Source organism: Perca fluviatilis, chromosome 12 (genome assembly GCF_010015445.1).
Source record: "Perca fluviatilis chromosome 12, GENO_Pfluv_1.0, whole genome shotgun sequence".
Taxonomy (NCBI): domain Eukaryota; kingdom Metazoa; phylum Chordata; class Actinopteri; order Perciformes; family Percidae; genus Perca; species Perca fluviatilis.
Window position 1 is genome coordinate 3,608,089 of NC_053123.1, and position 23,611 is coordinate 3,631,699.

Consider the following 23,611-nt stretch of genomic DNA (forward strand, 5'->3'; position numbering starts at 1 on the left):
ATGAGGGTCCCTACATGTAAACACAAGCATTGAGAACTTTGTAAATGTACAGACAGTTTATTAAAAATAGTTTAGAAAGACAGCACCGTTCACGTACACAGGCGGGTGCCATCGTGGTGCCCCGACGACTAGCGTTATAAGCTAATTAGCGGTTTGCGATAAAACTGGTCAATTAGCATGAAAACATATCCCAGAGAACGGTCGACTCGGTACACATGTATTATTAACCCCTAGGTTCATTTTGCGCCGGATTTCTCCTTTAATCAGCACGAGTGACTTTGAAATCCTTTTTTACAAACCAGTTTGCAGTACTGCATCGATATTACAAGATTATATTTGTGTGTGTGTTTTTAAAGTTGTAAGGCTGTGCAATTAATACAATTTTAATCGTGATATCGATTTAGGCTCCTACCATCACAAAAACAATGTAATCGAAAAAAATATATATTTTGCACGTTACGTTTTGCAAGTAAACTATTATTTTGTTATTTTGTTTTAACACTTTCTATGAAGCTTGTCTCTAATATGCATTATAAACAGTTATAATGTGTTATAATCTCATAACACTCGCATGAGAGGGTTACCAAATTCAAAAGTATGAAGGGAAATTTCACAGTTCAAGGTGTTTTCACTGTTAATTTGTTTAACTGTTTCACTGTTGTTTTTTTAACTTCAATAACGGCAACATCTGTCCAAAAGTCGAGTAATTGTGTTAAATAATTGTGATTTCAATATAGACCAAAATAATTGTGTTTATGATTCATAATGGAGCAGCCATAGAATCCGTTTAATTGTTTTGCACAATGCTCCTTATCAGATATCATATGAAAAATATTGGTGCTGTGTGTGTGTGTGTTTGTAAAATATCCTAGGCTTTCTGCATATCTGCCTGTCCCCTGGTGTGTTGCGCTAAGAGAAGCAAAGTGAAGAGAGAAGAAATGAATGTCCGCCTGCAGAACTCCGCCAGCGCTCTGTTGTTGCAGTAAGTGTTTCTTTGGGAAGGTTGGCACTTGGCACAGACATTGACACTGTCACAGCTGAGGGTTTTCTCTCCCCTAGCCAACCCCATTTGTAAATGTCTGCGGTCGCCCCTGGTTACCAATCATCACCGGTCATTTGTGCACACATACCTACGCGCTGCGCGAGGCACATACAGTAGCTGTCAGAGGCGGTTGCGCGCTTCAAACGCACAGCGAGCAAAGACGGAACACACTGATCATCCCACGCTGTAGAGTTTTAGAAGGGGCTCGCGTTGCTTCTCTCTCCGGCTGTTTTTTTCCCCCCCGTCTCACGTGGATAGGAGGACTGTTTGTGTCGGTGTCCCAAGATGAACCAAACCGCCACCGTATCGCATCAAGTCAAATGCCAGTCTACGAAGCCCATCAAGGTAATTCTTGTGAATGTTTATTCTTCGCTGGGATGAACTTACTTATGTTTTATGTAACTGTGTATGAGCAGCAGCAGCAGCAGCAACAGCTCTATGACAGCTCAGAACTTGTGAGTGCGGTTTTGGTGAGCGGGTATGCGCATTGACGCACAGCACTTGGAGGCGGTTTGGGGATATGCATGGCAGCATCCATCATAAGCCTGTGAAGTTGAAACCGTTTCATTTTGACATTAATGTGAACGAGTAAGCTGCTTCCTCTGGCCGTGTCTGAATAAGAGGGCTCCAGTTCTTCCCGTCCTGTGTGAATGTGTTGGATGAGGAGCCACACACTGGCGCAGTGGCCAGATTTCATGCATATCACGTCGCGCTCCTTATTATTATTATTATTATTATTATTATTATTATTATTATTATTATTATTATTTGTATAGGCTGACAAGAAATTATCATTGAACCGGCTCTCTCCAAACAGAGCACTGACAGTCTGCGGCTGCCACTTCCACACAGTTATCTCTGGAACGTACGCATTTTGCTTTGATGGTGCATCAGTTGCTTAACTTTGCCGTGCATGGTGTAAGGAGATAGTCCTGGTTTCGACCTGTTGTTAGAATAAAAACATCTTAAGTGGCTGGAAGGAGGCAGCAGGAGGTGTGTGTGTGTGTGTGTGTGTGACAGATGATGTGAGATAATAAGAGGACAGATAACGCAATTAACATCGCCGTGTTCTGTTCGAGTCACGATCGAGAAACGTCTGTGCGCGGCAGCATCCGCATTGTGTTCATCATATAGTGCACCTAAACCTGGAGTGTGGAATGGTGTGTGCGCGGTGGCTTCGCATGCAGTGTGTGTGTGTGTGTGCGTGTGTGTGTGTGTGTGTGTGCGCGCGCGTGCGTCTGCATTACACATACTAGGCTATATATTTTTGCACATTCTGCTCTCAATCCATTCATCCTCTTCTTTTCTTATTTTTTATTAAACAACTGTTTGACTACATTTGCTTTTGTATATTTTCTTTATTTCATATTAATGTTCAATATGTTTTTTTTTTAAGTATGCACCAACTACCAAGGCAAATTCCTTGTAAGTGTTAGACTTGCTTGGCAATGAACCCTTTTCTGGTCTGGTTCTGGTCTTTCTGTGTGTGTGTGTGTGTGTGTGTGTGTGTGTGTGTGTGTGTGTGTGTGTGTGTGACAGCGGGGTATCGATTTTGCATCACTTCTGAACCTCGAAGTCCCACCAGACAAATTTAGCTTGGGGCAAATGTATCGATCCTCTCCCCACCATCCCAAAGGCGTGCATTTGTTTTTTTTGGAATACAAGGCTGGCTGTTTGGAATTACTGTAGGTTAACTAAGGATGCAAATATGAAATTGGTTATTATGATCCCTTACTTCACTATTTTGGGCAGTTCTAGTGCAGGTGCACAACTCTGCTGAGCTGTGAGTCATCATCAAAAGTGATCCCTTCCTGCTGTACAGCCATGTGTGCTCGGTCTTTCTGTATGACCCTTGTGCCGAAGCCAACTCTTCACCTGTCATCTGTCTTTGTGGCGCTGATGTTCACCAGGGCCAACCATTCAATAAAGCCACAGAATAGTCTGCTCATAACAGGCACCGGGCTGTGTTTAAAATGGAGCTGCAGCTGTCACACTGTACGTGTTTTGGATGCAGGGCTTTATTGTGGGTTACATCCACGCCGCATACTCTATGCTATATATGTCTCAGAAATCTAACATTGTCTTCATCTTAAAATCTTCATTCAGACTTATTAATTGTCCATTTTGTTTCAGTGTTTCCCCCTTTGTGTCATTGTCTCATTGTTTTCCGTCCTCATATCAAAACCAAAACGGTCACAGTTTTAAACACATCCTTAACATTGTGAAACGGTCGCAGTTGGTTAATTTAAGACACCAAAACTAAATAGTTAGGGTTGGAAAAACACTGTGTTTTGGGTTAGAATCAGACGTTACTTGACTTCCGGTTAGATATGTGACGCAGAACGTGACGTAGCTCCGTTTGTTACATTTGTTTCGTAAAACAACACACAAACAGTCATCTGCTTCAGATTCAAACAATAAGTCCTCCAAACTATACGACCATATGGGTCATTTATTCCTACCCTCTAATACGACCTACAGGAGCCTTTTCCATCCTCATATCAAAACCAGAGAACGTAACGGTCACGGTTTTAAACTAGGGATGCACCGAATCCAGATTTTTGGGGTTCGGCCCGAATACCGAATCCACTGGTTAAGATTCTGTCGAATCCGAAACGAATAATGAATCCTCCTCCCATCCTCAGTCCATTAACACAGTAAACACATTAATGAAGTAAACAACTTCCACAGCAGTGTGTTTTTCAAAGCTGGTAATGGTCGTCTGGTTAACACCAGTTTTTAGCTGGGACTGTCCTTCCTTTGGCGTACCTGAAGTTGCTGCATTCTGGCTGCTGTCTGGAGATTCCTTCATGCACAACTCGTATTCTTTCGGATGTTTCATACCAAATTTTGTAACAGCGGCCATGTTGTGTATTGTTTAGGGTCCTCGCCACCACCAGACAAATCAGCATTGCAAATTGAACATGTAGCTGGACTTGAATCTCCTTTTGACTGAAAGTTCTGCCAAACAACACTTTTTCTGCTCACCAGTTCCATTTCCACTTTCTCACAGCCTACTGCATTGAACGCTCCACCTATGTAAACACCTTCCTGTAATCAACGGCGCCGTCATCAGGTCGACCAGCATAGCGTAAGTAGTGCAAGCGTAGGGTTCGGTTCGGTGGAAGAAATTCTAAGATTCGGCAGAACCCGAACCCCGTCAAAAAGCCCAATATTCGGCCGAGTCGAAAGCTGAATCCTGGATTCGGTGCATCCCTGTTTTAAACACATCCTTAACATTGTGAAACGGTCACAGTTTGGTTAGGCTCAGGGAACCAACACTCCTTAGTTAAGTTTAGAAAAACATTGTGGTTTGGGTTTAAATAAGACGCTACTTCACTTCCGGTTACGCTGATGATGAACGTGACGTTCAGTAAAAGTAAAAAACATTAATGTTTAACGAGTCCCAAACCTTGGGACACAAAGCTCGGTCTATCGGGTGAAAGTCCTGAGTTTGTTTGACCCAACCACCACCCAACCTGCCTCCTTATGCAGAACATGCTGCTCTTATACCTTACTTCCTGCTTATTTGCTCTCTTTATGGATACAGCAAACATCTCCTCACTATCCACGAGCTGCCTGTCCCCTGAACACACTTTAAAAAAAACACGGTCTCTGTAGACAGCCCAGGCTCCACAAACGCAACAAACTGCGCCAACCGGCACCACCAAACATAACAAACAGTCTTCCAGCGTTCCAACCAATCACCGACAAGAAGGATTTGGGGGCGGGGGGTTAGTGCGGAAAGGAGGGGGAGGGGACGGGATGAGGAGGAGGGAGGGGCGAGCTAGCCTCCGTTTTGTTTGACGATACTTCGAACGTCAACAAGAAGTGACATCACCCAACATCGCTTAGAGCGCCTTTAATCTGAGTCGGAACTGCTGCTTGAACAAACGACTTATAGGGGTGTCTAAATACCTTTACCCCCAATTTCCACCGGCTGTGTAACGTCTGCGTAACGAATGTGTGTATTTCCAATGACTGCAGAACGGCTTCGTTCCGACTCCATCCCAGCGCCGGCTATCAGCAGCCCTCCGGAGGAGATACGCAGAGCTTCTATATTTGCCGGACGCCGGAGAGCTCCGCAGCAATTCAGCACAGGGTAGATAGTGCGGGACAGGAAGTCGAGCACAAACAAAATAAAGATCCGGTTAATTTTAAAAATAAAATACACCATGCTCACGGCGGATCATATTTCCCTGCACTACACATTGAAAACAGCTGTTGGTTTTGTGGTTCTATTCTACGTGAATTTGCGAGATCTCGTGGGTCCTCGTGACTTCAGCTGTCAGTCATGGCCGCAGCCGTGCCGTAACAAATCCGGACCCGGTGGGTATCGACGGACGGCGGAGCACGCAGCGGACACGCAGCGGAGCCGGTCCGTAGCCCCACAGTGGGGAGGATGGTCCCGTGGGAGTTTGTGACTGCTTTAAACCAATGAGGATCAATGGAGGTAATTAGAAAACAGAAGCCAATTGCAAGCGAGTCAAAAGAAAATCAGACAGGGCAGAAATGACAGGTCTTTAGTGGTGTTAAATTCGTTGTCATACTGACTGAACACAGGAGAAAAGGCAGAATCTTAATTATCTTGTGTTGTGGAAAATGGACCTTGCGGTGTGTCCCGGGTGAAATAGAAGAATTAGAGGAGTGAAGCCGCTTCTTGGTTCGATTCCCTCAAGCTTGATGTACTGACACATATTGACACATGGGCAAATAAAAGGACAAGGTATTCTGTACATAACTGTAAACATTTCCAAAAATACTTTTCAGGTTTCTGAACTAGGGCTGCAACTAACGAGTAATCTGTTGATTATTTTCTCGATTAACCGATTAGTTGTTTGGTCTCTAAAATGTCAGAAAATGGTGAAAAATGTGGATCAGTGTTTCCCAAAAAGCCCAATATGACGTCCTCTAATGTCTTTTTTTGTCCTCAACTCAAAGATATCAGAGGAGAGAAGACACTGTAATATTTACATTTAAGAAGCTGGAATCAGAGAAATTGAACGTTCTTTTCTTAAAAATGACTCAAACCGATTAATCGATTATCAAAATAGTTGGTGATTCATTTATTGGTTCACAACTGATCGATTAATCGGATAATCTTTGCAGCTCAATTCTGAACACTCAGCAAATATTACAAAAAAACACAATATTCTACAGGAACAGACTTGCTGAGGCAAATTGGATCTTTTTCTTCCAGTGATTTTAAACAGAGCTTGAATTACCTTTAGTGAGAATATTCAGCCGCATATTCTGTTCCCTTAAGGGTTGAAAAAAAAAATAATTATGAATCTCTGTGTGCAGCACCTTCCTGGTCTGTCTTTACACTTTTAGGGATAGTGAACTGGAGCCGGGCTGCTCGCTAAATTAGAAATCAGCATTGTGTAAAATCTCCCTAAATTATACCTACGGTGAGAAAGGGTTTGCAGCGTCTGACACCCTGAGGCGCCTGCTGCAGCTCAGCATGATGCACTTTGCCTTCAGCTCACAGCGATCCTGTCTGAGAAATCAGTGAAACAAGCCGGGATCATAGTCAGGATTAAGTGCTTCAAAACTCCTCTGTGTTGCGCTAATCTCTCCATGTCTGACCCCCGTCGTCTGGCACTGAGGTCTTAACAGCTCTCTGTTTTGCTCTTAAATGCCCCCTCTTTATATCATAGCTGTGTCCTCATACCACAAGCCAAGATAAGAAATCCAATTAGGAGACGGCAGCAGATTTTCCGCGGGCCCTATAACTCCTTGGGTCTCGCTGAGTTTAACAAGGCTGGATGCGGCTCAAGGCACATGTCATCAGCGGTCATTGGAAGTGTCAGGTCCACCCACATGCAGATCGCAGCTTTAAAATAGCAGGGAGCTGTGTCAGGGCTCCTAGGTCGTCGAAGAGAAGGTGCAATATTTCTCAAGCTGTGCTGTGACATTGTGGATTTACACTGAATTTACTCAACAGAGTGACAGTCAGTAATTTATGTAAGTGCAAAGGACTGAGCCTCTTTTCTTTAAATATAAATTTTAGGATCCTGTATCACAATGACAAGATAAAAGTACATCTGAGCGTATCTCCGAGCCATTTATAGTCACTTTTGAGGTTCTTGAGTGAGAAAAAGCCTGGAAGTGAAAAATTAAAGTGACATGAAGTATTTAGGCAGTGGGCACCACAGTGTCATTCATAAAACCACATGTTATGCTCGATAAAATCTCTAGCCCAGAAAAAAAAGTACAGCTTTTGCACCAGCGGCTGGATGCATCAAACTCTGTGTAGGTGCACGACTAAAACTCCGATTTACAGCCGTGCATAGGCATTGTGTTTTTTCAGCCACAGTTATTCCGGCCTCGCAGACGGATCCCTCGCAGAATTCACTCATCTGGATCGTGATGTGTTCCTCAGCTTCACTTCAAGTCTGGGACGGTGCAGGAGGGTGAGGGTCAAAATGCACTCTGAGACCTTTTAATATATTCACATGAAATCCTCAAAAATAAATATGGTACACTTGGGCCGTAGTCTAGTGATGGCGAAATGAAGCTTCATCAAGCTTCGTAAAACATTCTCTTTGTTTTCTGAGCTCACTAGATGGCGCTATTGGTTTGAAGAAAAAGGCTCAGGGAATTCAAATTCAGTGTGCTTTCAACCCTTTGTTGAACAGAGGGCCATCTGGTGCGCTCAGAAAATTAAAAAAATTAATTTGGCCATCACTACTGTAGTCGGTTCATCTGAGTCAGCGTTCTGGCATGTTCATACCCAGGCGTTTTTTGCGTGAATTTAACAGCGCGATTACATACAAAGTCAAAGCAAAGGAGCTAATAGATGCAAATTTGTGGCGGTCGACGAAAATGCTACGAATAGCACAACGTGAGTGCAAATCAGTGGCATTCCTGTTTAACGTGATTTGACATATTCAACTTGAGTAGGACATTCGCGTGAAGACAAGGATCTTTTCCTAAAGTCTGTAGAATACATCTTTAAGCCCGGGGAATCTCTGTAGCACTACAACACTTAATTCAGAATGGTAGTTTGACACATCAAATATAATAATATTGCACTAGTACATATTGCGATCTGAATAACATTCTGATTATTGTTTAGCCCTAATTTATACTTCTGGCTCCAGGGGATTTGATTGTCGACCACATCTTCAGTCAAAGACAAACACCTCATCAAGTCTGACACCATGCCATTAGTTCTACACTTTTTCTTGGCTCATCACTATTTTGAAAAGCAAATTCGGTGAGATATCATTTATGAGAGCTAATCGGATCCTGGTTTACCAATATTTATAAATTGGAGCAGATAAGAGCGTACCCTTTGTTGAGTCTTATCTGAAATATCATTAATTAGAAAGCCTCCTCTCCAAATGACTATAAATGATTTACTCTGCATTACATCGGCCAAGTGGAGCCAACATGCACCGGATTGTCTGTCATGTAGTCCATGGAATCTGCCTGTTCTCAAAATAGAGCTTTCTTTGTCACAGGAGATATATTGGGAGTTTCAACACTGGTGTGCTTTGATCCAGCTCAAAGAGCGCCTTACTTCAGATAAAGTACTTTGACAAGTTGAAGGGTAAGCCACTCAGATTTGAAAGATAAGTAATGAGGACAACATTGAGCTGCAATCAAACTCTGTCTTGAAAAAAAACAAGTCTTAGATTCAAATATACCCTGTCATGTCTGCTTCTGAGGCTTCAATGAGGTCGCTAAATGGTTTCATACAAACTTGTCTATTTTTTTTAAAGTGTTTGCCTTCACTCCAGAAAGCCTAATCCCAGCAGATAGTCCGTGTATTCAACAATTTTAGTGATGCTGGCTGGATTCCGGTTAGTTACTCAGTATTGCGTGATGTGTTTGTGTGATAGAAGACAGAACAATGTCAAGTGATGAATATTCAAAAAGACAAACTGAGATAAAATATATGTCTGGATAAACAAAATATTGAATTCTAAAACATCTCACTTTCATTTATATTTCACATTGTATGTACACCGCGGCTCACTCAGATACACTTTTCCTCCGAGGTTTTTCCTATTGCTGGCAGGAAGACCAGGATTGTTTGCAATCTCTCTGCCAGCATGCGGCACCGATAGCTCTCATCTCTGTAACTCGGCACCCGGGATGCTCGACAACTCAGCCGGCAGGTTATTGAACCTGCGAGGCGTTCCCCTGTTCCGAAGATCTATCACATAAACAGTCTTCAAAAAATGCTCGGGACTAGCTGGCTCTGGGAGTGATAGATTGCTGGAATGAGTCTCATAAGAATGATTGCATTGGCTCTTGAGTCGCCGAGTCTATAAATTATAGAGCTATGCCAGCTGATCTCAATATATCCTCCCCTAGGAGTATATCTCTCATTCCCAAGCCTCACCACAGAATATATGATAGATGCGTCGCTAATTTGTTTAGTGGTTGAGACGTATCTGCCCCTCATTTGCGTAAGAGGGCTTCCTCTCCTGAAGACTTATTTGTCGCTCTAAAGAAAAATGTAATGTGATATAACCTGTCATTTGCCAAGCCATGCATATTACACTGTACATCTACTTGCACTCGTGGGTCCTATAGACTTCCCACTTCAACATCTTGTTGCTCCTGAGAACGTAATACAAGTAAGTGTTGGTGTAAGACAGAAGCAATTAGACACTCAAACAGTCACTCACAAGCTAGTCTCGCATTGCTAGACCTTACTCCACAGCGCTGTGGGGTAAGGTCTGGCTACACCACAGATGCATTCTGGGATGGGAGAAAAAAAACGCTCTGGGTTGTTTGCATTTCTTTAAACCAATCACAATCGTCTTGAGGGAGCGCTAACCCTGGATTTCCACTGGCTGCGTAACGGCTGCGTAACGGCTCCGGAACGGCGGCGGAGTCATCAGGTTTCCATTAAAGTCAGTGTGTGTATTTCCACTGACTGCGGAACGGCTGCGTTCCGATTGCGTCCCAGCTCCGGCGATCAGCAGCCCTCCGGAGCAGATACACAGAGCTTGTATTTTTGCCGGACGCCGGAGAGCTCTGCACTAATTCAGCACAGGGTAGATAGTGCAAGACAGGAAGTCGAGCACAGAAGGAAATTAAAACATAATTTTCAAAATAAAATACACCGTGCTCACAGCGGATCATATTTCACTGCACTACACCTTGAAAACACAGCACAGAGTCGTTTCCCCTCTACTCCTCTGGATGGAAACTAACTGGTGTTGGTTTTGTGGTTCTATTCTACGTGAATTCACGAGAACTTGTGGGTCATTGTGACTTCAGCTGTCAGTCATGGCCACAGCCGTGCTGCAACAAATCCGGACCTGGTGGGTACTGACGGACAGCGGAGCACGCAGCGGAGCCGGTCCGCAGCCGTTCTGCATCCAGTGGAAATCCGGAGTAAGCTCGGATGCAGTGGTGGTGGCTCTGCAAAATAGTCTCGGGAAGTAACTTGTTTTAGTGGGAGATTTGCACCCTGCAACAGAAAATGCCACATACAATATTAAAGCAACACTATGTAACTTTTAGCCCTACAGGTTGTCTCATTGGAACTACAACTCGCGCTACCCAAAGCAAGTTGTAGTTCCAATGAGGGACTGTCCCCCTACAGGTTGTCTCATTGGAACTACAGCTGCAGCTAAAAGTTACATAGTGTTGCTTTAAATTAAGTTAACTATTCACACAATACAGTGACTTGATCTATTTAAATTAGCTGGATACATGGTTAAACCTCATTGGCTCTTACCAGTGCAATTCTCACTAATTGGTCCCAAAACGTCACAGTTAGAAGGTAAATGCTGTACATCTTTACATCATTCACCCAAAGAGCCATGCAGGCCTGCCTTGTTGCACGATCCAAACTATCTTCAAAACTTTCCATTTCAGCGTGTAGTGTAGCTCAAAGTTTGCTGTTGTTTCCTGTAGCGAAGGGATTTTGAGAAGGGCAACACACACTGAGCAAAAGGTGAGGGACAAAGCCTGACTTTATCCTGGAAATGTACTTTCGTTGATCCAGACTACCACTACAAGCTAGAAAGCAAAGTGGTGCAGTTCTGCCCAACAGCCTCTCTGGAGGACACATTTCTCAAAAGGAGGCCAAAACACTTGACGATTAATGTTTAAAAAAAACGAAACGTTTGTCTTTTGAAAACACAATCAGAAAGATGGATGAGTTCATTTGCATGCCGAGTTTGTGTCGTCTCATATTTCATTCTGCCTAAGCGCATGGTGGTGCGGCGTCTGCAAATGAGAAAGCCATGCAGAAGAAGATGCTATTTAGATGCAATTCAGCCCGTTCATTAAAACTCTACGGTGAAGTCTTTATTCATTGATGTTACAAACATTTAGTCAGAAGTTGTATCCGTCTGATGTAGAAGGGTCTGTGAAAGTCATGTTAGGGGGATTATGTCAGGCCCAAATGGGTTTCAGAGCCCGCTGTGCAGTGAAATTAATTTCAATCAGGAGTGACTTCATTTAGAGTGAAGAATCAATTTTTATTCAAGTGCATGATAAAACAAATGTAGATTCTTTGGCGATTAGAACCTATCGTGACGGTATATTTAGGGGGTAGTGATGCTGTGATTAGATCAGGATATCTAATCCCCCCCTAGGGTGTAGTTGCTGGTGGTGGTGGTGGATGATGGATTGTGGAGCAGGACTGGGCTCTGATGTGAAGAAGACTGGAGGCGAAGGACTGGAGGAGGGTCGCATCTGTTCTTACTGAAATGACAGCTGACTGCAGCAGAGAGGAAAACGGATTTGAAAGTTTGATTTTAAAGCAAGGATGGAGGATCATGAATTGGCTGAGAGAGATCGTGGCAAGATCTGGTTGTACTACTCAGAGTGAATGCCCACAGAGCATAAGGTGGAGAGAGAGAGAGAGAGATAAGTAAAGGGAGTTCACTAAGCTTCATCAATGATGAAGATGGACCAGGTCAGCACTTTACTTGACGGGCCAAGTAATGTTTAGTTAATCGTGATTACAACACCCACAATTCAGTTTTCTTAGCCTGTGACTTTAACTACAGATTTACCAATGAAGAAGACAAGGACATCATTAACGAACCAGAAATCATGACAGCTGAAATAACTTCATTGATGCATTACTTACCATATTGTTACTGCATTAAGTCATGCATGAGATACTATTAATCCTTGTACATTACTGATAGTTCATGAAGTACTACATGAATGAATTCATGCTTTTTCATGCATGAAGTCATGCATGAATCCATGATAATTCATGTACCCTTATTATAAAAGCGTTACGCCGTAATTGTGGGTTGTTATGAGCTGAGTTCATAATCGCCCCATACGGTGGTGTTGTGGGTGAGGACGGCCCGTTTGTGAGACATCCTGTTACAACTGTCACACACACAGGACTGGGAACACAGGCTTCTCTGTGGAGGCAGAAGGTGAGGAGGACAGCTCAGATAATGTCTGCCCCCGCAGCAGCTGATCAAAGACTTCTCGTCAGCTCCTGGTCATTTTTCGCTCAACGTCGCTGACGTGAAAGTTTACTGTGCTGTTATCTTTTGGAGGGAAGATAAATAACAATGAGTGGGACAGCTTGCAGATTGGATCGGAGGAGAACTTTTTGAAGCAAGGTCATGCCCCGCTGAAGCCTCATGAAGAGAAGAACCTGCAGCCTCAGCTCTGGATATTTCATGTTGACAGAATGGCTCTCAGTGAGAATTGACGATTAAGAGAGATTTGTGCACACTTACATTCCACTTATTCTTAATATGATAATAATCCAAATTTGATACGTAAACAGCATATTCCATTTGGATTATCTGACTAAGGCCATTTTCTGAATTTAGCATTTTCTGATTAAGAAGTGGGATGTGCCGGTATTATTAAGGTGTAAGAAGCATTCTTTGTATACAGTGCATTCGGAATAGTTGTTCAGTGGCGGTTGAAAAGGTGCCTGTTGGGAAAGGTTCGACTGCTTGGTCTCTGGTATTGCCACTTGCAGCTTTCTGGAGAACCGCTCACCCAAACTTCACACTCGACACTACGCTTCCTTGGGTCTTAAACAATACACGTGCCATGAAATAGTTGCGTCCCATAGCAATAGTATACGCATCTGTGATGCCTCTTTGGTGTCCATTGAGTGTTTTTGCTGTCTACGTGGTGGAGTGGCGTTTCCCAGTTCTATTGACTTGTGTTCTTGCGTCCCTGTGAAACGTCATCTTGTGTTGCCAAAGTACTGTCACAATACACAAGTTCGCATTTCACCAAGAACAGTTAAGATTCCCGTAAATGTTCTTGACACGCCCATTTTACCGAGGATGCATCGGTTGGTAACTTGTATGAACTTGGCAGCACCCGTATCCCAACATTCATTTCGGCACTCAACAAGGGTTGGGTTTCCGGTACATAGACTGACCAACACCGGGACAATTTTAACAATTTTTGCCATGTTATTCATCGGTAAATTCACTTCTGAGAACATTTTAGGCAAGAAATTAACTTTTTAGATTTCGAATATAGGCAGTACACACACACACACACACACGGCCAAAGCGCAGCAGGCAGAGGCGGGGGAGAGAGATACCCGTTTTTCTTCAGGAAACTTAATTTATGACATAGACTATATACATTAGATTTAGTATTTAGTTATTATACTTTTGTTGGTGTATTTGTTTTCTGATTTATTAGACGTTGAGTTTCAGTCTGTATGATAAATGAACAGTTTTGTACATGCGTGTAATCTTTCATTAATTTATGCTATGACTTTATGTATTTGTTTCTGGGCATATACAGTGCACTACAATAATATAGAAATTATAATTCCACATAACACTAATAGGGACACCTAGGACATGCCAGTGCATAGGCCTACTTATGACTCTGTCATTAAGTGTCATTCAGTTTTTGTCATGACAAGTTGACATTATTTGGGTTGTCTTGATTATGACAACTTGACATTAATCAAAGTGACATTACCAGAAGTTGTCTTGGTCATGACAAGTTGACATTAAATTAGTTTGGGATGTCTTTGTAATGACAACTTGACATTAACCAGGATGACATTACCAGAGGATGTCTTTGTCATGACAACTTGACATAATGTCATCCTGTTTAATGTCAAGTTGTCTTAATAAGGACACTCCAAATAAATTGAATGTCAAGTTGTCATGACCAACACAACTTCTGGTAATGTCACTTTGATTAAATGTCAACTTGTCATAATCAAGACAACCCAAACAATGTCAACTTGTCATGACAAAAACCAAATTACACTTAATGACAGAAGTTGTAGAAAACGTTTATGACTTGTTTATAACGTTTATGACACGTTCATGACAGTGTCATGTCATAGTTATGACAGTGTCATGTCACGATTGTGTCGATACCTTCAAATAAAGTTTTACCCTCTAATTAGTAACCTGCAAAAAGGAGGCACAAGTTAGGACACACCTCCACCATGTAGACAGCAAACACACTCAAATGACACAAAAGGGGCATCACAGCATCATTTGCTAACAACTAGCTATTTGGGACCAGGATATTTCTAGGAACAAAAGTGTTCATTCCCAAAGTTAGATCGCGCAGTGTTCACTTTTGCTACAATGCAACATCTCCGGTCTCTCTGTCTTTATCTGTGTGTGTTCTACTTCCGTCCAAACCTGCACACCTACCAAAGTATTTCCATTTAATGCTACTTTATACTTAGGCAAATATAGGCAAATATTATACATGCAAATAGTACTACTTTATTTGAAAGCTCTAGTTACTTTGCGGATTCAGATTATTAACACAAAACATAAGCATCCAATCAATGATGCATTTTTATAGATGAAGCTACCCAGCAGTATATCAGATAATTAAGTCCCACCTTAACCAGCTACAACATCAAAGTGATTAACACATTAATGCATCACTACATATAATTCAGTAATATGTATGATTCTGCTTGAGTACTTTTAGTACTTAAAGTATATTTTGATGCTGATACTTTTGTACTTATACTTGATTTTGAACCACTTTTATTTGTAACAGTCATTTTCCAATGTAGTATTGTTAGTTTTACTTTAGTTAAAGATCTGAATACTTCTATGATTCTGACCATGCATACTCTCCTGGCCCTGCACAATACAGTTCATCAGTACTCAGGCGTCTGTCTGCTGCTCTCTTAAAGTTTCATGTCATGTTTTGGTAAAACAGCATCCCCGCCGGAGCATTAAACAGTTCAGGTAGAGAGTGCTGGTGGAGCATGGGAGACGGCGAAAGCAAAAACCAACAAAATGATAATAACTTCAGATAAAGTTCTGTATGACGTTGATAAGGGAAAAGCTGCTGATATCAGTACACTTATTTTAGAAGGAGCTGTGTTTGTGTTTGTGAAGAGAATGCCACTCTCGCCTGAAGGCTTCTCCTCTGTCACGTTAATGAGAAACACGGAGGTGTGTCTGGTGAATGCCTGGTGTTCCAGGAGATTTGTGGACAGATACAGAAAAAAATACTAAATCAATTTTTTGATTTGATTTCTGCTTTTTTTCCAGCAAGACACAGAATAATTTTTTTTTATTTTCATGTATTTTTTAGCTATGTTCTGGGCCGAACAGGACTCTGGTGCAGAGACAGACACATGAGGCAAAGTTCAAAGTATTTTCTGAGAAGCCAGGCAGGCATACACAGGTGGTCAGTCCAAACACTGCAAACTAATCCAAAAACCAGGGAAGACAGTTGAGTCAGAAACCGTAGAAACAAAGACAATTTCGCAGAGGAACAGGAAAAACAAGGGATTATAGAAAAGAGGTTGGCTGATGGCAGTAATGAGGGCAGGTGTAGATAATCATGGAGGAAGGAGACACACGAGGGCAGGAACTGAAAAGACGATGGTAGGCTAGTATTTCAAAATAAAACAGGAAATTATATGCAGATAGAGATTGACAGGATGCTGATAATAGCTGATAATCTGTTATTTCCATGTATTTTTTTCATTTGTTCTCCCTTACTTTTCCTCTTCTCTGTTGGTAGAGCGTCAGTCAATTTTAACAGATTGACCACAAACTAATCAAACTAATCGTTGTTCCTATTATTTCAAAATAAACGTTAATATACAGTCAAATGCCAGCTTGTTCTCAATGAGTGGGTCTTGAGTAGAGGGCGCGTTAAAGAGCCATTCTTAGTTTAAATGTTTTGATGGAATTATATCAGAGGGAGAGCATGGAAATAAGCTGCATTATTGTGAGCACTTTAGCATGCAAGCCTCGCCTCTGCTTCTGTAACACAAACAGTGAGCCCCGAGTGAGAGCAAAATTTGAATGTTTTCATTCTAATCAGCATCAGCAGACTAACAACTAAGTGCGTTTGGGGTGATTTATAACTACTGCAATCTCTTCTTGGATGAAGGTGGATGTCAAATGTATCACATACAGACAATCTCAGAAGAAAGAAATGTGTACAATGCGTACATCGGCAAGGATTTACGGACATTTCAAAAGCATCGCACATATTCCAACAGCAGAACGGATGAGAGACACTTGTACGGTCCTTTATTTACGGTACTATCTTGCGCTACTTCGTTAATAAAGACAAAAAAGCACTTCTTCGGTCGCTACACTCCGGGCTTCCTGAATGATAGCTGTCAGTCAAGGTAGACCAATGAGCTCCGTGGGTGAGATCGCCCCCAGTTCGCCTTAAAAGTGACCAATCATAGGAGGGCCAGTGCCTCCTTGGTTTCCGTCCCCAAAATGTCACAAGTCATTTTCATTCAGGCGAGCAGAAATCAACTTCGCCAGCAGAATTGACCTGCGAGGCGGCTTGTGGCTGCTCGGTGTGCATGCTGCTTATTTTTCTGCACGCAGGTGCCATTCTTTCCCTCTCCCTATGTTTTGTACAACTCTCGATTGTTGAATTGGTGCGCGGGGAGTAATATTTGCTCGTGTGAAATGGTGTAATTTGCTCGGGAGCATGTTTTAACGCGCTGGATAAATGGTTACACCTCATTTGCTCTTAACAGTGTATCGCCGCAATCTTTCCATCAAACTTATGTTCAGCTGGTGCAACAGGCTGCAGGAACCTTTGGGACTCACAGCGGTAGTATCATGTCATCATGGTACGGTTCACACAGTGCCACAGTAAGCAGCATTAGCTACTCTCTCCAGCTTTCATATATATATATATATATATATATATATATATATATATATATATATACACATTAGTGGCCCAGTTGTAGGCAGACCACAACAGTAAAGCAGGAAACCATCTGTTTCACAGCTTGCCAGCCGTCTGTCAGTCTCAAGACTCTGCCAAGTTCTTATATTTAAAGCTAGGGCTGACATTTGTGCTTTGAAGCCATCACCATATAACACCCCTATTGGCCACTTGCAAGACCTAAAAGTCTTTAGGGACATTTTTAATATAATATCTTTTTGTTAGTGTTTTTGTAAGTGTAAATTATCCTCCTGTACCCTTTCCTTAAAGCAGTTGTCACAGAAAACACTGATAATATAACTATCCTATATAGCAGTGAATGTTTACCCTACTTAATGTCTTTATTCCGCGGACCTTTACCCTTTCATAAGTACTATTAAAATGCACATTAATATTCCAACAGTATGTAGGATCCTTAAATACTCTGTTTTAGCGGCAGCATTATGTAAATATCACACTTTACGGTACACCAACCTTGTATCACTTCCTGTTGTGTTTCTGCTGCAGTACCGTACGTGCAAAGCTCTGCTTTCATGAAAACACAGTACTGTATGTGCACTCTAAATAGTCATGCAGGGATATGTGTGAGCTGTGAGGATGCTTTCAGGCTTATCCTTATAAAGGATAAACAAGATCCAGACTTAATCACTTGAAGATAATGTTAAGATGTATGGGGACGCTATGAGGGCAGGCACTGGAGAATAAGTAATGAATTAATAAAGAATAAGTTGAACCAGAGGGGAGAAACAGGCATTAGCATGTGTTGACATCTCACTGTCACTGCAGGTAACACGGCCAGCGCAGGGCCACCGTGCAGGCTGCCGTGGCTTCCAAATGGCTGTCTCCTGGCGCTAAAAGTCATTTATAAAGGTTTAATCCACAATGCTACTGTGAGCCTAAAAGGCACGCTTTGACATTTCAATTTACCTTTGTACTTCACTGAGCTATAGGGTGAAACATGCTCTCTCTTTTCTTTCCTTCTTTCTATCTTTCCATCTATGCATCTAAAAACAGATAGTTTATAATAGGCTTAATACAAGGTGATTATAATACAAGGTGATTGTAAAAGATTATACTGACACCAATCTTGAATGTCATGTTAGCCCTTTAGGAAACATTCTGGTACATTGGTCACATCTAGCAGCCCACAATATACTGCAGAAATCAAAGATCAGTAATTGCCTGCAACAGTTTTCAGATTTCTCCTAAACACTAGCAGTGTGAGACGGCACATCACACTTGGTATTGTTTTCTCCTTTGGTTTGTTTTATTCGCCGAGTGTTTCCCTCTACAGGAGCACACTGATCTCTGATTTCCTAAAACAGGGCCACAGATTCAAATTCAATTCAAATTTATTTCAAGTGCAATATCACTATAAGACATGGTCTCAAAACACTGTACAACAGGGAATTCAGTAAGAAGTTAGGATTAAAATACAAAATACATCTAAAATCATTGCGGATATATACACACACATAAAGACAAATTAAAAGTGGTACAAGAGTAGAAAAAGAAGATAGAGGAAGTCATAGTAATGCTCCACAATGTTTTGAAAATAGAAATGTTTTGAGTTTTGATGAGATTTTATTAGGAAACTGTAATTAATGAGATGAGAACACAGGCTCCTGGTACAAGCTCCCCGCGCTGTGTAGTGTGATCTACTCATGTCTGAGTTTAGGGGACCAGTAACACAGGATTGTTCCGGTGCAGCCGGTGGTTCCGCTTTCTTGGTGTTGGCATTCTAAACTCTGCTTGATTCGGGAAACGTCCTCTGAGCTAGAACTGACAATCAAATTATGTTTGACGATTGTGATTGGTTTATGCCAATAAACCAGAGCACATCTTTCTCCCATCCTGGAATGCTGTGTGGACTAGCCAGACCTCCCTCTGCCGCGCTGTGGAGGAAGGTCTGGCAATGCAATACCAGGGGACCAGTGATAGTGCATTCCCGATGTGGATGTGAATTTGAGTGCGGATTCCGCTTCCAACCTGTAGGGGGACAGAAGCGGGAAAAGTGCTTTAGTGTTGCTTTAACTGTCATGTGACCAGCCGTCACGTGACCGGCTGATGGTAGACCGTAATTTCATAGGATATCATACAAATTATTGTGCATGAGTTTTCGTGGATGTGAATTGGAGTGCGGACCGGGTCGCATTTTTCTGTCTGAGCCCGGTCTAACCGAACCTGGCCCGAGCCCGACAGGCATTAAGATATTTCTGTCCGAGCCCGACAGTTAAAATCTCATTTTTTTCTCGTACTAATGACACATGTACGTGTGTTTGTGTGGAAAGCTTTTATTAAGCAACTGTAGGAAGGAATTCGGAAATGTCAACAGATAAGCTCATCAGCACACACGGGGCAACAAGCGCACGTTAACGCAGGTGCGCACCTACACTATAAGCTTTTTTAAATTTCAAATGTTCAATGCCTTAATGCGCTGATGTGAACGGGCCCGACCCGAACCCAAATATCATTTCTAAATATCTGTCCCGACGGGCTCGGTTCGGGTATCCCATCATCTAATGTAAATACACTTCTATGGGAAAAATACGGACTCAGCAGGTTAAGTCGGGCTGAGTGTCAATAATGTTCATTCACATTCACTCGCTTTTTTTTTGGGGGTCTTTACAGGGAGAGAGAGCAGGTTGACATTATATGCAACGATATTTTTCATTTGCTTGGTGAGGACATCAAGGTGATTTATTAGAAATTGATTTCTTATTAGATCCTTTCTGCAGTCACTTATTATGACAAACTACTACATACTGTAGGATCCTCTAAATGGACAGTAGGGGGATCAGTGGGAGATGATGTAAAACGACTGTCAGACGTGTGGCACCCAAGTGACATATGACAATATGAAAATCTACCCGCTTCAAAAAAAATAAAAATATATAAAATGTTCACATGTAAGATTGGATGTGTTGGTTATCCTTGTTCACCTGGCAGTGAGGCGAGGCGTTGATTGGTACTGCACCGTGAGAATAATGTGTGGAAACACTATACAGGTGGTAAGAAACCTACTGCACCGCCGTCGGTGCTAAGTGAAATGGTTATTTCAGTCAGTAGCACATAAAACCATAGCTGACAATTTGACAGCTTTAGAAATTAATTTCTAAATGACAAAATGCATAGTATAGAACGAGTATGGGTGATGGACAATAACTGCATCCAGGCTGGTCTCGAGCCATTTGTACATAGAGTACTAAAAGTAATGTACTGTAATTGATATGTATTCCACGTACGCACCACATTTTCTGCAAGGTCCGCGTAGGGGGGAGGTCGTTGTGGATGGGTGGGTCATAAAACACAGTGCTTTAAAGCTGGGGAGCGGAGTTTGAGTCGTGGGAGAAGTTAAGTGAAAAACACAAGACTTTCACCCAGGATACAGGTGGTTGTGTCCCGGGACTACAACTTAAGGGGGACCGGTGTTTCAACCCAAACCACAATCTTTTTTTCCAATCTCAATTAAATGTTTTGGTGCCTAAACTTAGTCACTAGGGCTGGGTTAAAAAAAAAATTTTTCGAATTTGAATCGATTTTCATTTGAATGATCCAATATTGATTCATAAAATTGAATTGACTTAGAAGATCTAAAGAATCCACTGGTCCCTTGGGAAGGGGGTGAAAAACTGGCACGACCATTTTTAAAGTAGTCCCTTGGAATCTCACCTCAAGATATCTGAATGAAAAGTCACTCAATACTCACTGACCGTAGAGTTGGACTTTGTTGTCCAACTGCAGTGTTGACTGCAGTAGTGTGTTCATGTTACATTAATGTAACTACTTTGGGGTCAAGTCTTAATGTAAACATTAATATAATATAAAATGTACTATTTAAATTACTGTTTATTTAAACAGTCATATTCAGAGGTACTGAACTGTGTTTTGTTGTTCTGAAAAAATGACAAAGATAAAGATTCTTTCTTTATAAATATATACTTTTAATAATGCAGCAGGTCAGTGGGAACCATTATAGAATCTCTTTCATATTCAAGCTAAATTGGTTTTGCAACTGAAATATCCCAAATTGACATTGAATCGGAAATCCAATCAATTCAGGAAATCATTGGTGATACCCAGCCCTAGTCGTTGCCATAGGACGCTCAGCTTTTTAATTGTTTTTTTTGAAGATTATTTTTTGGCCATTATTGACAGGACAGATGGAGACATGAAAGGGGAGAGAGAGGGGGGAATGACATGCAGCAAAGGGCCGCAGGTCGGAGTCGAACCCGGGCCCGTTGCGCGGAGAAGCAAACCCCTACACATGGGCGCCCGCTCCACCAACTTAGCTATCCGGGCGCCCAGGACCCTCAACTTTTGTCAGCTAAAGTCAACTGCAACGGCTGCTAAAACGACCGGAGCCTCACAGTCACATTTTCTCTGCTAAATGTAACTGTATAGATTACTAAACTTCAAGCAACACTAAAGTTCTTTTCCCGTTTCGGCCCCCTCTTACAGGTTGGAAGCAGAATTGTCCCTTAGCGCTGTCGTTATGTCTCATTCAAACTACAGATCCGCTACCCGATCTGGCAAACTTGCATAATATAATGTAATGGACAATTCCGCTTCCAACCTGTAGGGGGACCAAAGCGGGAAAAGTGCTCTAGTGTAGTCTCATGACAGAAAAATAACGGCGGTAACCGTCATTTCGTAGGATATCTTACGAATTATTGTGCATGAGTTTTCGTACAATATCATACGAACCTGTTGATGAGAATGCGTTGCTGCAGCTGATGATAGATTAAACCTTGGATATCTGACATAACACTTTTCAATCATTTGGCAACGCCTAATAGTTTAATCCAATCCTTTACCAACTATTTTACCTTTGTCTCAGTTTTCTAACCTGATGAGAGAACTGGACTTTGAGTGCTCGGAGGCAGCTGAATGTAGAATACATTTAGAGCATCGTGCAGTCCCTGACTGGATATTCACTGAGCAAAATAGGCTGGACTGTGAAATGAATGTATTCCTCGTTGCCTTCGCTGTGGCCCGAGGCTGCCGAAGAACTCTGGGAGAGAGAGAGAGAGAGAGAGAGAGAGAGAGAGAGAGAGAGAGGAGTTATTGCTAAAGTGTGTTATGTGTGTGCTCTGCGCATTTGTATGTATAAAGTGTTGTAGCGATGTGCCTGAGGAGGAAGCCAAAGCTCATCCCTGTAACACAGTGGAGGGGAGGGGGAGAGGTGTCAAAACAAGTAATGAACGGTTGTGTGTTCCTCTATTCACCGCTCCAGTGTGGTGACAGAGACGCAATAATGGGTGCCGCACATAATGAGACGCTGCACACACACACACACACACACACACACACACACACACACACACACACACACACACACACACACACACACACACACACACACACACACACACGCTGCTCGACAGTACAGTTTGAAAAGAGAGGCGCTGGCCCCTGTTGGTTACCAGAGGAAGTGAGCGTGTGCTGGACACATTCAGTTGGACTGGATTCAGTTACTTTGTCCCTCGGCTTGGCTTTCTGCCGTCAGTTACTCCATCCATGTATTTACAGGCTTTTGGCTCAGTTACTACATCTCTAGGCATGCTATATATTATCATTTCCAGTAGAATCACTTAGAAATGCCATTCATTTGCATGTGAGTGCTCCTTAACCTGTTTGAGGAGTTGCATGCAGTTTGAAATGGATGATTCAGATATATCCGGCAGAATTCCAGCTACTCTGTAGGCTGAATAACTCTGTTATAAATGACCTAATTTCTGTTATGTGTATTGTTTTATTCATTTTTTGTTGTTGTGTATTTACCTAGTTTGATAAAGTTTTAATACAAATAAAAAAGACGAAAGAGGTTTTGTGTCTGTAGTTAACATTTTTAACTATCAGCATATCAATAAACAGAAGAGTGTCAATGCTTCAGGATTATGAGAATCATAATGATTAGACATTAGGGCTGTCCTGAATACCATTTTTATTGGTTCAAAGCTTCAGTACTAATCTACAGTATTGAAGGGGGAAAACAATGCGGACATTCAAATCCCTAAAATTCACAATCAAAAGCCTACCCAACGAATAGTCGAATTTTCAGGTCAAGCACTATTATATATTATGAGTAATGTAAAAAATATGAATGTATTGCTAGTGCCACATGAAAGTGTCGGCACTACAGTTCCTATCTTGCAAACAGAAAGTATAATGTTGCCGTGTAGTCAGTGAGTTGTAAGTCATGTATTTTTTTTGGTGTATCATGAATAGTCATGTTACTGCACCTTAGCTGCAAGCACTTCCTGTTTGCTATGTAACCACGGACACACGGACAACGTTCAACTGGATCAATGTCTGTGTGTTCCGATCGGAATTAGTTATGGATCTGAAACGAAGGGGTGAGAAGTTTTAATGAAAACTGCATTGATCAGGTTTAAAGGATTAAATCCTATACTAATTCAAATATTTGATCAACTG

The 23,611-nt window shown here is 42.0% G+C and overlaps 1 protein-coding gene across 1 annotated transcript in view; it reads left to right on the plus strand.

The window, feature by feature from the left end:
* The first annotated feature begins 1,192 nt into the window (after positions 1-1,192).
* Positions 1,193-23,611, plus strand: part of LOC120570277 (inactive dipeptidyl peptidase 10-like) — a 241,615-nt gene continuing 219,196 nt past the window's right edge. Inside the window, exon 1 of the mRNA XM_039818541.1 lies at positions 1,193-1,387. Coding sequence (XP_039674475.1) covers positions 1,328-1,387 — 60 coding nt within the window. The 5' untranslated portion in view covers positions 1,193-1,327. The remainder of the gene's footprint in view (positions 1,388-23,611) is intronic.